The sequence below is a fragment of the Gorilla gorilla genome, chromosome 18, assembly GCF_029281585.2.
Source record: "Gorilla gorilla gorilla isolate KB3781 chromosome 18, NHGRI_mGorGor1-v2.1_pri, whole genome shotgun sequence".
Lineage (NCBI taxonomy): Eukaryota > Metazoa > Chordata > Mammalia > Primates > Hominidae > Gorilla > Gorilla gorilla.
Window position 1 is genome coordinate 21,033,867 of NC_073242.2, and position 17,201 is coordinate 21,051,067.

General features: G+C 37.9%; 1 protein-coding gene across 1 annotated transcript; it reads left to right on the top strand.

Moving 5' to 3' along the window:
• The first annotated feature begins 3,405 nt into the window (after positions 1-3,405).
• Positions 3,406-14,467, top strand: LOC129527769 (phospholipid-transporting ATPase ABCA3-like). Its single transcript, XM_063699789.1, has 4 exons — positions 3,406-3,551; positions 12,628-12,726; positions 13,020-13,185; positions 14,156-14,467. The coding sequence occupies exons 1-4, from the start codon at positions 3,421-3,423 to the stop codon at positions 14,465-14,467; spliced, it is 708 nt and encodes a 235-aa protein (XP_063555859.1). The 5' UTR covers positions 3,406-3,420.
• The last annotated feature ends 2,734 nt before the right edge of the window (positions 14,468-17,201 follow it).

Sequence of the window (17,201 nt, forward strand, 5' to 3'; positions counted from 1 at the left end):
CCTGCAGTGATGGCCATTTATTGCTGAGATCTCTGCCAGGGAGGCTTTATCTGCTCTCTTACCCTTCTTCAATGCTTTCATAAGTACCCAGCAAAGTCCATGGATAAAACCCTTTGCAAACTCATCTTATGTATGTGGTTCCCAAGGGTTTTCTACATGTTAATCATGTTATAAACACTATGATATGTTACTTTTTCATTAAAAAGTTAATTACCTTTAAATGAATTAAATATACATGTTTATGTGTATTTATATATTATATATCACATATAACATATGTGATATATTATGTATTACATGTCATTAAATGATTCATATTTGCAAACACATTTACTCAATTCTTAAGACTGTATGTTGCAAGCACAGAAGCTTCTAGATTTTTCCAACAGCTATTTTTTAAAATCCTGTGTAATTATTCTCATATCTTTTTCTTATGAAATAAAAAGGTTAGTCATAGATCTTAAGTATTAGGAGTGACCTCAGGAAATATACTAGTTCGATGACATGACTATAATATGTAGAAAAAATATATATTTCTCTTTAGAAATGAAGCAAATGATAGCCAGAGAGTCAAATAACTTGACCTTCATTAACTAGTCACGGAAACCAAAACTCTATTTGGCTTAGTGATACAAATATGTACAAGAAAATATTTTCTCTTAACTCTCCTCTTTGGAATAATGATGCAAACATTATTCACTCATCCTCGTCACCCATGTCCAAGACCAAAGAAAGTTCCATCTTCATGCAGAGAGACTAGGAAGTCAGTGAGATCTGAATGGTGATTTCTAGCATATATATTTGCTTGCCATCAAATTAGTCAATTTTAGAAATGACTACATTGGCCCATTAAAATTCAGCTAGCAAAAAAAAAAAAAAAAAAAAAAAAATCTGTACCCAAAGTATGATTAAAGATAGAGAGATCTAAAAGTTATCCCGTAAAGCAAGGGTCAGCACAGTAAAGCTCATGAGACAAAGGTCACCTGTGTTTGTGCAGCCTGCAAGCTGAGAATGTGTAAAAAATATGAAGAGAAGAATAATAGTTTATGACACATGAAAAATCATATGAAATTCAAATTTCAGTGTCCATAAATAGTTTTACTGAAGCATAGCCAGACTTACTTGTTCACATTGTTTATGGCTGTTTTGTGTTACGTGACAGAATTGAGTAGCTGCAACAGAGACTGGATGGTATTGCATAAAATATTTGCTATCTGGCCCTTTATAAGGAAAGTTTAATGATCTCTTAGAGTAATTGAGGAAATCTAGGTTAATACCATTAACATTTAGCATTTTAAAGAAAATGCCTGATTACCAAACTGATATATTTCTTAACACCTGCTAATATGTGTTTCCCCACCTAATAATAATTATCTATGGGTATTTCCAATGGATATGTAATTTTTGTTTGACAATTTTTTGAGAATATTCAAGATGCCATTTTACAGTAGAAGCAACTGGCTTCTATGTTTCTGCTGAGAAATCATTTCTTTCTTATCATTAACCCTCTCTATGAAATGTGTCTTTTTTCCTCTGGCTGTTCCTGAGATTTCTGGTTATCTTTGGTCTTTAGGAATTTGCATATGTCACATTTGCCCTCCCCATACCTTGATCTCCATCTTGTGCCAACATTTTCTTGTTATTTAATCTGCTTGAGATTTTCTTAGTTTTGGGGGGTACATTGGTTGATTTTTTCATCATTTTGAAAAAAATATCCACCATTATCTCTTTGAATGTTTCGTCTTCTGGTACTTGCCACTTCTGTTAGGCTTTTTAATATTGTCACATATATCTTGGGTTATATGTTCTGTTATATTCTACTTTCTTCTTGTGTTCATTTTAATGACCTATTTCCAAGTTTACTGGTTCTTCTCTGTCTAGCATGCTGTTATGACCACTGAATGAATTTTTTATTTGTCGTGTATTTTTCTAGTATTTCCATTTGGTTCTCTTTTGTAGTTTACATTAGTCTGCAGATACTGCTCATCTGTTCACACTATGCTTTTTTCCATTTCCACTAGATTATTTAATATATGTGTCAGACTTATTTTAAAGTCTTGGTCTCATAATTCCTAAACTGAGCCAATCTCTGTGGTTGTTTATATTGGTTTTTCCATCATATTTAGAGTCTCAAACTGATCTCAAGCAGTCCTCCTGCTTTGACCCCACAAAATGTTGGGATCATAGGCATGAGCCACTGTATCTGTATTTTACATTTTCTTGTTTCTTTGCATGTTTTGTCTTTTTTGTGACTGATTTTGTGAATAAAATGCTACTTCAGTATTTTCTGCAAAGTCCTGGAGTGTCCTGGAGGGATTTTTCTCTGCTACCTTACCCTACTCTTAGCTTCTAGAAGGCCAGTGGAGTGCACCTAGTGAAGACACAGAGTACTTTGGAAAGAATTCTTTTTTTTTTTTTTTTTTTTTCTTGAGACAGAGTCTCGCTCTGTCACCCAGGCTGGAGTGCAACGGCATGATCTCAGCTCACTGCAACCTCCACCTCCCAGGTTCAAGCGATTCTCCTACCTCAGCCTCCCAAGTAGTTGGAATTATAGGCACATGCCACACTATGTCCAGCTAATTTTTTTTTTTTTTTTTTTTTTTTGAGATTGAGTCTCACTCTGTCACCCAGGCTGGAGTGCAGTGGCACAATCTCGGCTCACTGCAACCTCCATCTGCTGGGTTCAAGCAATTCTTCTGCCTCAGCCTCCTGAGTAGCTGGGATTACAGGTGCGAGCCACCATGCCTGGCTAATTTTTTGTATTTTTAGTAGAAATGGGGTTTCACCATGCTGGTCAGGCTGATGTTGAACTCCCAACCTCATGATCTGCCTGCCTCAGCCTCCCAAAGTGCTGGGATTAAAGGCATGAACCACCGCACCGGCCCTAATTTTTGTATTTTTAGTAGAGACAGGAGTTCACCATATTGGCCAGGCTAGTCTTGAACTCCTGACCTCAGGTGATCCACCTGCCTCTGCCTTCCAAAGTGCTGGGATTACAGGCATGAACCACCACGCCCGGCCCATTTCTTCGATTTCTGAAAGGATTTTTGTCTGACTTATTTACTACCTGACATGTAGTAGACACCCAACAAATATCTGTTTAATGCATATTAATCTCAACCTCTCAGATTTCAGTGTCAGTAGGACGAGAAGCCAGATAATGAGGCTTTTCATCATATCTCTGCTCTATCTGGTTACATAATCCAGATCATTATCAGTCCCTAAGAGAAATAATGAAATTATAAAAGAAGTACTTATTAGGCTCCTTAGAGTTGTAATTAAATGATTTATGACATGCCCTGTCTTCTAGCTTACCCAGGTAATGAAAGTCACATGTGATCTCACAAGTATGGGAAGTACAAAATTGTTTTATTTGTTCTTCTACATGGATTTTTCTCAGGTGTGGGATACCACATTGTCATGGTGAAGACACCTGACTGTAATGTCGAAGAAATCTCAAAATTAATTCATTATTATATACCGACAGCCACTTTGGAAAACGATGTTGGAACTGAGTTATCATTTATTCTACCCAAAAATTATGTACACAGGTACGGATCCAGAGAATGCTAAATGAGTAATTCTTAGACAGCCAGAAATCATTGTTTCTTTTCCTAGTTTCTTCAGGCTTAGCAAGTAGAGTTTATTTAACAAGACGAAAATCCTGCTACAGCTGCCATTTGCACTGAAAAGAGAGATGCACCTAATGGCTATAGTTTTCTGGTGTTAATTGGGATAACTGATGAATGTTTTTGGTAGAGTAAAAATTATTCCTGGTGAGTTAAGGTGAATATTAAGATAATAAGAGAGAAAAAATGAATGGCTTAAACATGGCTCTTGGAGTCAGGATGACATGAACCGAGAGGAAATAGGCAGCTTGGATGCACCAGTTAGCCAAGTTACTCATCAAAGGGAGTCACAAAGAATAATAACTTTCCCTGTGATAACTATCCTAAAAAAGAGAAACAGAAACTGAGAGTATTCATTGGTGACTTTCAGAGTGTGATATTTTTAGCTTCTTGCCATATGCAAGCAAGTAGTTGCTTTGGTATTCTCTAGATTCAAGCCAGTTGTCATCTTCATAAAGACTATGGGGGATGGGGGACTTTAATATCTTCTTTTCAAGAACAACAGGAATGTGTCATAAAAGAAAAATGAAAGGAAAAAGAACTGTACCATTTGAGCTTTGTTCACTCAGAAAATCAGGAAGTTCAGCCAGGCGCAGTGGCTCCCACCTATAATCCCAGCACTTTGGGAGGCCGAGGCAGGCAAATAACCTGAGGTCAGGAGTTCGAGACCAGCCTGGCCAACATGGTGAAACCCCGTCTCTACTAAAAATATAAAAATTAGCTGGGTGCGTTGGCTCACGCCTATAATCCCAGCTACTCGGGAGGCTGAGGCGGGATAATTGCTTGAACCCGGGAGGCGGAGGTTGCAGTGAGCCGAGATTGCACCATTGCACTCCAGCCTGGGTGACAACAGCAAAACTCTGTCTCAAAAATAAAAAAAAAAGAACAGAAAATCGGGAAGTTCTTGAATAGTAGCTTGGGGCCGCTAATCAGGCAGTGGAGTAGAACCAAGACCCTAATCATAAGCTGGAGTGGAAGAATTAAATACAGTGAAAAACTGGAAATAATATTCTGGATATGTCTCCCTAGCGATACGAGGCAGTTGACTCATTCAGCCAAGGTGGGAGGCAGGTTTTATGTTGGTGCCTGAGCCCAAGGTTGTAGTCATTATCCACCAGGAGCTACAGAATCTATGTGAAGGAGAGACACAGATAAAGAGCTTGCTTAAGCTTGCCACACTATCTACCTGTCCTGATTTGTATGGCCACAAACGGCATTCTCAGACAAGATCAGAAACACCATGTTGAGATTCTATCTAAGCCAGGAAATGTGAAAACTTGGAAGCAGATGATATGGTGAGACCATATCATCTTACTAATGGTTTGCACTCAGAAGAGAGAGATAGGAAGATACTCTAGAAGGTGAAGAACTGATTGTAGATTTCTGGGCGGTAGATATAGAATGATACACACAGTACAAAATAAAATGAAAATCATGAATTTAGGGATGTTTATATCTGCTCAGGATGATGTTTTCTCTAACAGGGAGAGCTTTTTAAATATATATATACTTTGAAGTTCCAGGGTACATGTGCACAACGTGCATGTTTGTTACATAGGTATACATGTGCCGTGTTGGTTTGCTGCACCCATCAACTCGTCATTTACATTAGGTATTTCTCCTAACGCTATCCCTCCCCCAGCCCCTCACCCCCAAGAGGCCCCAGTGTGTGATGTTCCCCTCCCTGTGTCCATGTGTTCTCATTGTTCAACTCCCACCTATGAGTGAGAACATGTGGTTCTAACAGGGAGACGTTTTTTTTATTATTATACTTTAAGTTCTGGGGTACATGTGCAGAACGTGCAGGTTTGTTACATAGGTATACACGTGCCATGGTGGTTTGCTACACCCATCAACCATCACCTACATTAGGTATTTCTTCTAATGTTATCCCTCCCCTAGCCCCCTACCCTCTGACAGGCCCTGGTGTATGATGTTCCCCTACAGGGAGAGTTTTAAGCTAAAAGAATTGGGATGAAGAAAATATAAGAAAAAGAAATACCTATAAATCCAGTTATTTCAGAGCATAATATGGAAAGAATGAAATGATGGTTAAATACTCACTGATATCTACCCCAGCTAAAATTTTGATACCTAACAGCAATTGAGCACTTAGTTTCTACCAGACCTTGTTCTAATATGTATTTATTTGCCTGAATAAATACTGTGGAACAGAAAAGTAGTAATTTTTAATCGCATATACCTGTATTCCAATTCATTGAATATATCTCACAAGGAAAGTCATCTTGAAATTTTAAAACAAGATGGGTGTGATGGGCTCACACCTGTAATCCTACCACTTTGGGGGGCCAACGCAGGTGGATTGCTTGAGCCCAGGAAATTGAGGCTGCAGTGAGCTGAGATCACACCACTGCACTCCAGCCTGGGTGATGGAGTGAGACCCTGTCTCAAAAAAAAAAAAAGAAAAAAAAACAGAAAAAGAATGAAAGAATTTCTTTTTCTTTTTCTTTTTCTTTGAGATGGAGTTTCACTTTTGTCACCCAGGCTGGAGTGCAGTGGCACGATCTCGGTTCACTGGAACCTCCGCCTTCCAGTTTCAAGCTATTCTCCTGCCCCAGCCTCCCAAGTAGCTGGGATTAGGCACCCACCACCACACCCGGCTAATTTTTGTGTTTTTTGGTTTTCGTGTTTTTTTGTTTTGTTTTTTGTAGATACAGGGTTTCACCATGTTGGGCAGGCTGGTCTCAAACTCCTGACCTCATGATCTGCTTGCCTCGGCCTCCCAAAGTACTGGGATTACAGGCATGAGCTACTGCGCCCGGCCAGAAAAAGAATTTTAAAACAAGGTCATAACTTGTAAAACAATGCTGAGACTTGGTAGAATGAAAGCTAAGCTTAGAATTTAATAGCAGAATGATGGATATATGAGACGCATCAGAATAGTGCTACATATCAGGGAATATTTATATGCTTAAAATTCTAGATCTAGAAGGTAGAAATACACAGAAAAAAAAAAGTGGGTGACCATAGGAGGAGAAAGAAACAAGTTATATATCATTTTGTGAAACTCCTGCAAGCTAGAAGGAGGAAATGCATAATATATTCCTGATACAGGTTTGTTTAAGTAAGATTCGTAGTGAAAGGAATAATTCAAATATAGACTTGCCTGCGCGCGGTGGCTCATGCCTGTAATCCCAGGACTTTGGGCGGCCAAGGCGGGTGGATCACGAGGTCAGGAGATCGAGACCATCCTGGCTAACACGGTGAAACCCCGTCTCTACTAAAAATACAAAAAGTTAGCCGGGCGTGGTGGTGGGCGCCTGTAGTCCCAGCTACTCGGGAGGCTGAGGCAGGAGAACGGCGCGAACCCGGGAGGCAGAGCTTGCAGTGAGCCGAGATCGCACCACTGCACTCCAGGCTGGGCGACAGAGCAAGACTCCGTCTCAAAAAGAAAAAAAAAGAAAAAGAAAAAATATATATATATATATATATATATATATACTTGTAATATAGACATGTGTTACAAGTGTATATGTGTATATAGACATGTATTGCTACAGGTCTCCTGACATATTTTTGACTTTTCTTGCCAACGATTAAGCTTCCTAGAAAGATGGAGGAAATGAGAAAGAAACTGCTACTGTAAGCCTAATTCTGATCATCAAGAAAATGTTGGTTGAAGATTAAAAACAAAATGTCAGATAGCTTTGGGAGAGTTTCCCATACACCATGGTAGACTTCATGGCAGAAAAGGAGGACAGAACTTGATAGATTCAGACACATACAAAATTGGAAGGTATACAGAAAAGCAAGATTCCATAGCGTGATCTTTTGAAAGGAAATGTTCCTCAAGAATATTTGGAAACTTCAGTAATAAAATTCTGACCACCAAATCCCAAATCTAAAGAAAATGGAACAATACCCAAAGTGTAGTAAACAAGAACAAATAAGACAGGCTGATACAGAATATTACTAAGAAGTCTAACCCCCTCAATGTGTTATTCAAAGAAAATTTTAAAAGTAGTTAATATCATTATACTCTTTTTTAAGAGTATGGGGTATCTTGAGCAAGGTTGGCTCCTAAGCAGCACAGTTGGAAAGATATGTGAGGGTTACAAAAAATCTATGTTGTGGAACAGAAACAAAGCTAATATTTGAGATAAGGACCAGCAGGTTAATCCGGAAAAAATAGACCGGAAATTAAACGTGAACATGATAGATTCAGATGAAATTTTATGGCATGAGTTCTGTTTTGGCAATGCCTCTTTTTATGCGCCTTGATTTCTTCTAATTTTGCCTCCATTTGTATTTTAAAAATGGGATTTTGAGGTTGGGATCTGGCAGTAAGAAAAAGAAAAATCTGAAGTTATATCTTTTCCAAGAATGTCAAGGGAAAGAAGCTTCGATGCTGTCATCAAGGAAGCAAAATTCCTCAACTCCTCTTTAAATTCAATATTTTTGATCAAAGAGAATGATCTTTTAATTAAAAAGGGATGCATAAGCAAAAAGGAAGACAAGATATTCAGTGCTCCTCACAGCTGCAAATAAATTCCAGTGTCCAAATGAAGATGTGCATATGAGCCACTCAGATCACCATGAAGGGATTATAAAGGAATAAATGCTAAAGTGAAATAACGTTGTGGTAAATGAAGAGAATATAAAACATACTTATTTTTACCTTTTTACCAATGATATGATGACTCAGGGTCAGAAAGATTCAATCAAATCATAATAGTAGATCAAATGGAAAGATTAAATCAAATAGTTATTACTGATACAGGCTGAAATTGAACACAGGCCCATTTAACTCCAAAACTTTTTGCTTTTCCGTCTATACCACGATGTTAGAAAACTGGAGACATGCCAATCTCATCCTAATTTTAAGCTTCACAAATTGATAACACCAAAGATACCAAAGTTGATTTTGAGCAAAAAAAGAAGAAAAGAATAAAACAATACCTAGAATGAGAATTTAGAAGAAAAATCACTTTATCAAGTAGAATCGCACCTAAGTCTTAGACATAATCTCCTCCTGAAATTCTATATAATTGTATGTCAGTCGTGGAGAAATATCAACCTCCTTTCATGAAGATGGGGGGGAAAGAGTGAATTGTGGACAAGATACTAAATTTTGGAAGAATAGAACCACACTAAGAAGTCATAAAAATGCCAATTCTGAAAATCAATGTACTGCAAAAATAGAAAACTTCTGAAACTCTCTGCTTTGTAGCCTCAGTCAAATTAAAGAAGACGCTATGAATCTAGACCCAGCAGTTTTGAAGAGGAAAAGTGAGATAAATTCTTGATTGGGTAATAAAAAAAAAACTGACCAAATAATTATGGCAGAAAATAGCAGAAGAAAGAGACTATGTCAAAAATTCTTCCCAGAACTATGAGCAAAATTAACGAAGAATAAGAGAGCATTACATTACCACTACACATCCCCTAGAATGGCTAAAGCTAAAAAGATGGACTATAACATGAACATGGCAACTGGCTCTCATCGCTGGTAGAAGTGTAAAATGGTAAAACTGCTTTGTAAAATATTTGGTCATTTGTGGTAAGCTCAGTATGTGCTTATCCTATGACCTAGTAATCACACTCCTAGTATATACCTAGGAGAGAGAAGTCTATTAAAATACATGTAAAATAATGTTTATATTCACAGTCACTTTATTCATAATAACCCCAAACCAAAAACAACCAGAATGTCCTTTAGCAGGAAATGGATGAATACCACTCAGCAATAAAAAAGAATGAACTACGGCCGGGCACTGTGGCTCACGCCTGTAATCATTCCAGCACTTTGGGAGGCCGAGGCAGGGAGATCACAAGGTCAAGAGACAGAGACCATCCTGGGCCATCATGGTGAAACCCCGTCTCTACTAAAAATACGAAAATTAGCTGGGCGTGGTAGCCCGTGCCTGTAGTCCCACCTACTTGGGAGGCTGAGGCAGGAGAATCGCTTGAACCCGGCAGGAGGAGGGTGCAATGAGCTGAGATAACATCACTGCACTCCACCCTGGCGACAGAGCGAGACTCCGTCTCAAAAAAAAAAAAAAAATGAATGAACTGGTGGTATATGCAACAACATGAGGAAATCTCACAGACATTACGTTAGGCCAAAAAAGCACATACTGTAAAATGCCGTTTATATAAAACTCAAAAAAAAGCAAAACTAATCTTTGGTTCTGGAATTCTAATATAATTGTTACCATATGTTGTGTGTGTATGAACATGTGTATATGTGTCTGTGTGTGCAGATAAAGAGGGGTTATCAACCAGAAAGGGGCTTCCTGGAATACCCTTCTGGGACGCTGGAACTGTTTGTTCTGTGTCTTATCTGGATGTTATCCAGGTATGCTCGTATGGAAAAATTCATTTGCCCCTTAGTGCATTTTATATATGTTGCACCACAGAAAACAAGAAAAAAAATCTAAATTTAAAAATATATGTAGTGATGGAAAGAAGTACATCAAATAGTTAACAGGGATATACTTGGGATGTCAGATTCTTTTCCTTTTTATGTTTTTCTCTATTCTCCCCAAAAGACAATATATATTATCTATATAATATCTATATTTATTAAATATATGTATTATATATAACATATAAAACATATAATTAGAAAAAAGGTATATAAACATATAATTAGAAAAACAGGTATACTTGAGGTGGTCAGATTCATAATATGACTTTATAATACAACTGGCTCATGAAATAATTTGTTATTTATTATTCTGTTTTGCTTACTGTTTGCTTTATTACTAAGGAAACTAGAGTTTACTAATCTACTTATGGTTGCAGTATGATAAAAATTAAAGAGCTTATTTATTTCTGGAGTATATGAATTGAAAGTGAAAGTCTCTCATAATTACTCTCCATAGAAGTAATCCCTGAGAAGAGTTTGATGTGTATTTTTATTTTTTTGTGTTTGTTTTGTATTGTTTTTATTTTGTTTGATGCATATTTTTCAAGAACACCACATTGACATGTGTACAATCATAGTAATAGTTTTTTATTTTTTATTTTTTTTTTATTGAGATGGAGTCTCACTCTATTGCCCAGGCTGGAGTGCAGTGGTGCGATCTTGGCTCACTGCAACCTGTGCCTCCCAGGTTCAAGCGATTCTCCGGCCTCAGCTTCCTGAGCAGCTGGGATTACAGGTGCATGCCACCACACCCAGCTAATTTTGTATTTTTAGTAGAGACGGGGGTTTCACCATGCTGGCCAGGGTGATCTCGAACTCCTGACCTCAGATGATCCACCTGCCTTGGCCTCCCAAAGTGCTGGGATTACAGGTGTGAGCCCACCGCACCTGGCTCATAATAGTGTTTTAGAAATGGAATCCTACCATACTAATATTCTGAATCTTGCCTTGTTTACTCACCAGCATTTCTCAGCCAACTTTCTGTGTTAGGAATTGTAGGCTTTCTTCATTTATAAAATGACTATGGAGAAATCTACATTTTAATTATATCTTATTCTGTCATATATTCGTACTGTAATTTATTTGTTCATTAAACTGGTGATGAATATTTAGGTTATCAAGACTTTATGCTATATTAATACATTTAAAGCAGTACACAATTTAATTCTAACTTTGTCATATATTGCACAAAGCCAAAAGAACCAAAAATAATTTTGCCAAAAATTAGTGTATTAACAGTGGTTATCTTTGATGGATGGTATTATGATAATTTTTATTTTCGTTATATACTTATTTTCTGAATTTTGTACAATGCACACACATTAATTTTTTTTGAGATAAATTCTTGCTTTATCACCCAGGCTGAAGTACAGTGGTACAGTCACAACTCACTGCGGCCTTTACCTCCCAGGCTCAAGTGATCCTCCCACCTCGGCTTCATGAGTAGCTGGAACCACAGGCACGTACCACCATGCCCAGCTGATTTTTTTTTTTTAAGAGATGAGGTCTCACTATTTTGCATAGGCTGGTCTCATCCTCCTGGCCTCAAGCAATCCTCTGCCTTTGCCTCCCAAAGTGCTAGTATTACAGGCATGAGTCACCATACTCAGCCCAAATTTAAAAATGAAAAAGAAGAAAATATGAGTGAATCCCACTTGAGAAGTCATATATCGGAAATGAAGAAATGTAGGAGAAAATGGACTTAAAATACGTCAAAGACTGGCTGTCACACAGATGGATCATATCTGTTCTAAGTAACCTCAAGGTGTAAGATTAGAACTCATGTGCAAAACTAGACAGAATGTAAGCTTGAATATGGAGGCAAGTTTGATAGATTTTCTAAAAGGAAATTTTTAATTCCCCTAACACTGAGTGTGTACAAAGATAGGTTTGATTGACCTTCACTGGAAATGGATAGAGATGGATTTGAGAACTGGAGGTTTCTGAAAAAGATAATCGTTTGAACACAACATTCTGTAATATCTTCCCGGGAAGACCATTCTTTAAAAGACTTGATGTCCCCACGTTGCATCTGGCTCAACTTCCATAGACTTTTCTGGACATTTAATCACATAGTTCCCTCTAAGTCTTTAAGTTTTACTGCACTTCCTCCATTTTCTATTTTTTGGGATTTTTTTTTTGTGGATGATTTTATTTCTTTTTTTTATATTTACTGAGTAATAGGAACCATAGCATATATGTGTGTGGTCAGTGTACTCACGTTCATGATAAGTTAACTCATGACTAGAGGTATTAACATACAGAGAGTCTCCTGATCGTTGTCTTAGGAGACCAACAATATGTGTATCCAAGAACTAAGTAGAGTGGATTCGCCATGTTTTCTTTTTCTCTTTAAGTATGAAATTGATACGTGTGCATTGTACAAAATTCAGAGAATAAATTGCTATAGCAATTTGCTAGTCTCTTTCTCTCCTTTTGTCCCACCTTTCTGATTTACCAGAGGCATAAAATTATAATAAACATCGAAATGCAAAATGATCTACATTTTCCTTACTGCTGAGGGGAAATTATCTTAGAAGAAAAAGACATAAATATGAAAATCATCTGGTTTGGTGCTAGCTTTTTCTGTTCCTCTTCTACTCCTAGTTTTCAAGCGCTGTTTACTGCTCTGGAACAAGAACAAGAAAACCTGGGCATTGCTAGCTTTGGTGCCTCTGTCACTACCATGGAAGAAGTCTTATTAAAGTGAGTGACAATATATAGGGAAAAGAAAATCTCTGGAAGGAAAATAACATGTATTAGTTCCCTTTGTAAGCTCTCCAGACTTTCAGGTTTCATCCAATAGAAATGTAAGGGCAACGGGGCATGTTCGGGAACCATTGCTCTACCACAAGTACCATGTTGCTTCCAAGTAATGATTTGTGCCAGGCAATGAGCACACCAAGGTGCCTTCTGAGTTGGGGGCTGCAACTCACATTCTTCAAACAGGGTATTTTGGGATAAGGTTGAAATGAAATACTTTGTACTTTTTTATGTAGGGTCGGTTACATGGAAGAGTCACAAACTGATAACGAGCCTATGCAGTCTTCCTCCCAAATGGGCCAAGCCTCCAACAGGAACCAGAATAAGAACATATCAAGAAATGTTGAGGGAGCAGATCCTCCCACCCTGAATGAAAGCCCTACTATTAACTTTAATACCAGGGTAAGCACCTTTACCAACAAACCTGGTGTATATATGGTTGGAGTGCAAGAGGTACACTTTGTCGACCAGATGGCAAGCAGTCTATGCCACTTCCTAATCAGTTTCTAATGCAGAAATGATGGGTTCTAGGTAAGGTATCAACGGTTTGCTTTCACCATTGTTATTCCTCCATCCTTTTTTTCTGTTTTAGAATTCATTTCTTTTCAAGTCAGTAACCACAAAATGCATTGGTTTATTGAGGCTAAGTTAAGGGTACTAGTGAGCCTGAATTTTAATAATTAAATATGCACAATATTTTAAGTATTCTAAGTTTTCCTAATGGGAATTGTTACTGTGTAAGGGATGGTTCCCTAATCAGTATGATCCTTCACATGGGAATTCTCTGAGTCGCCAAATATTTTCTTCATTCTTCTTATAATCATCCACTCCTTCTATAAAGCACCCTAGTTTTCTTGGCTATCAGGAGTCTGAGGAAAATTATCCTTCTAAGATTTTTGTGTGTTATATCTAAAGCCAAACTGTAAACGTTTTATTTAATATATTACAGCAGAGGTCAGTAAACCTTATGTAAAGAGACAACAAATATTGAAGGCTTAGCAGGCCATCTGGTCTCTTTCACAATTACTCAAGTCTGTCATTATAGCACAAAAACAACCATGAAAATACAGAAATAAATGGGCATAGCTGTGTTCCAATAAAACTTTGTTTATAAAAACAGGCCATAGGGCTATAGTTTGTTGACCCCTGCCTCATACAAAGAAAAGATTGATCATACAATTGTGTCCTGTCATACTACGCTTAGGTTCTATTCCAAGTATTTACTTCTATAAACTTTATGTGTTTGTAATATAAAACTTGTATATGTTCATACTGCAGAATTTCAAAGCATTTGTCTTAATGAAGTTCAACATGAATGGCATGTTTAAGTCTATAACTATTGTAATGTTATGTTTTTCTCTTTTTTCCTTAGTGTTCTCTCTACAGCCAGCAGTTCCATGCCATGTTCGTAAAGAGGGTGATGTTCAACTGGCGCAATTGGAAAATGCTTTTTTTACAGATACTGGGACTCATAGGCTCCCTCGCCTTTCTCTTAAGATCTAGTAACACTTCTTCACAGGATGAAATTATTAGGCAAATGGATTTGAGTCAATATGGTCAAACCATTGTGCCCTTTTCTATTTCCGGGAATTCTGATTTGACTGCAAATATCTCAAAACACCTTGAGGGTATGCTCAAGTCTGACAATCAAATACCTCAGGAAGTACAAGGTAAAGCTCACTGAGAAAAAAAAAGAACTGGTCTCAGAGATGATCTTCTTGTGTTACTTCCAAAAAGAGTCTCAACTATAATGTTTGGCTACCTACTCTATCCTTCCCCTGTTAGTCACAAATGCTTTAGAGACAGTTACATTAAAGTCAAAGAACGCCCTCGTTCTTTCAGATTTTTAAATTTATTTATTTATTTTTTTAACTTGTAAGTTCATGGGTACATGTGCAGGTTTGTTACACAGGTAAGCTTGTATCATGGGGGTTCTATAGATTATTTCATCACCCAGGTATTAAGCCTAGTATCCATTAGTTATTTTTCCTGATCCTCTCCCCCGTCCCACCCTCCACCCTTCTGTAGGCCCCAGTATATGTTGTTCCGCTCTATGTCTATGTGTTCTCCTCATTTAGCTCCCACTTATAAGTGAGAACATGTGGTATTTGATTTTCTGTTCCTGTGTTAGTTTGCTAAGAATGATGGCCTACAGCTCCATCCATGTCCCTGTAAAGGGCATGACCTCATTCTTTTTTTTTTATTATACTTTAAGTTTTAGGGTACATGTGCACAACGTGCAGGTTTGTTGCATATGTATACATGTGCCATGTTGGTGTGCTACCCCCATTAACTCGTCATAAACATTAGGTATATCTCCTAATGCTATCCCTCCCCACTCCCCACACCCCACAACAGGCCCCGGTGTGTGATGTTCCCCTTCCTGTGTCCATGTGTTCTCATTGTTCAATTCCCACCTATGAGTGAGAACATGTGGTGTTTGGTTTTTTGTCCTTGTGATAGTTTGCTGAGAATGATGGTTTCCAGCTTCATAGTATTCCATGGTGCATATGTGCCACATTTTCTTAATCCAGTCTATCATTGATGGACATTTGGGTTGGTTCCAAGTCTTTGCTATTGTGAATAGTGCCGCAATAAACATATGTGTGCATGTGCTTTATAGCAGCATGATTTACAGTCCTTTGGGTATATACACAGTAATGGGATTGCTGGGTCAAATGGTACTTCTAGTTCTAGATCCCTGAGGAATCACCACACTGACTTCCACAATGGTTGAACTAGTTTACAGTCCCACCAACAGTGTAAAAGTGTTCCTATTTCTCCACATCCTCTCCAACACCTGTTGTTTCCTGACTTTTTAATGATCGCCATTCTAACTGGTGTGAGATGGTATCTCATTATGCTTTTGATTTGCATTTCTCTGATGGCCAGTGATGATGAGCATTTTTTCATGTGTCTTTTGGCTTCATAAATGTCTTCTTTTGAGAAGTGTCTGTTCATGTCCTTCGCCCACTTGTTGATGGGGTTGTTTTTTTCTTGTAAATTTGTTTGAGTTCATTGTAGATTCTGGATGTTAGTCCTTTGTCAGATGAGTAGATTGCAAAAATTTTCTCCCATTCTGTAGGTTGCCTGTCCACTCTGATGGTAGTTTCTTTTGCTGTGCAGAAGCTCTTTAGTTTAATTAGATCCCATTTGTGAATTTTGGCTTTTGTTGCCATTGCTTTTGGTGTTTTAGACATGAAGTCCTTGCCCATGCCTATATCCTGAATGGTATTGCCTAGGTTTTCTTCTAGGGTTTTTATGGTTTTAGGTCTAAGTCTTTAATCCATCTTGAATTAATTTTTGTATAATGTGTAAGGAAAGGATCCAGTTTCAGGTTTCTACATATGGCTAGCCGGTTTTCCCAGCACCATTTATTAAATAGGGAATCCTTTCCCCATTTCTTGTTTTTGTCAGGTTGGCAAAGATCAGATAGTTGTAGATGTGTGGTATTATTTCTGAGGGCTCTGTTCTGTTCCATTGGTCTATATGTCTGTTTTGGTACCAGTACCATGCTGTTTTGGTTACTGTAGCCTTGTAGTATAGTTTGAAGTCAGGTAGCGTGATGCCTCCAGCTTTGTTCTTTTGGCTTAGGATTGACTTGGCAATGCGGGCTCTTTTTTGGTTCCATATGAACTTTCAAGTAGATTTTCCAATTCTGTGAAGAAAGTCATTGGTAGCTTGATGGAGATGGCATTGAATCTATAAATAACCGTGGGCAGTATGGCCATTTTCAAGATATTGATTCTTCCTACCCATGAGCATGGAATGTTCTTCCATTTGTTTGTATCCTCTTTTATTTCGTTGAGCAGTGGTTTGTAGTTCTCCTTGAAGAGGTCCTTCACATCCCTTGTAAGTTGGATTCCTAGGTATTTTATTCTCTTTGGAGCAATTGTGAATGGGAGTTCACTCATGATTTGGCTCTCTGTTTGTCTGTTATTGGTGTGTAAGAATGCTTGTGATTTTTGCACATTGATTTTGTATCCTGAGACTTTGCTGAAGTTGCTTATCAGCTTAAGGAGATTTTGGGCTGAGACAATGGGGTTTTCTAGATATACAATCATGTCATCTGCAAACAGGGACAATTTCACTTCCTCTTTTCCTAATTGAATACCCTTTATTTCCTTCTCCTGCCTCATTGGCCTGGCCAGAGCTTCCAACACTATGTTGAATGGGAGTGGTGAGAGAGGGCATCCCTGTCTTGTGCCAGTTTTCAAAGGGAATGCTTCCAGTTTTTGCCCATTCAGTATGATATTGGCTGTGGGTTTGTCATAGATAGCTCTTACTATTTTGAGATACGTCCCATCAATACCTAATTTATTGAGAGTTTTTAGCATGAAGGGCTGCTGAATTTTGTCAAAGGCCTTTTCTGCGTCTATTGAGATAATCATGTGGTTTTTGTCATTGGTTCTGTTTAT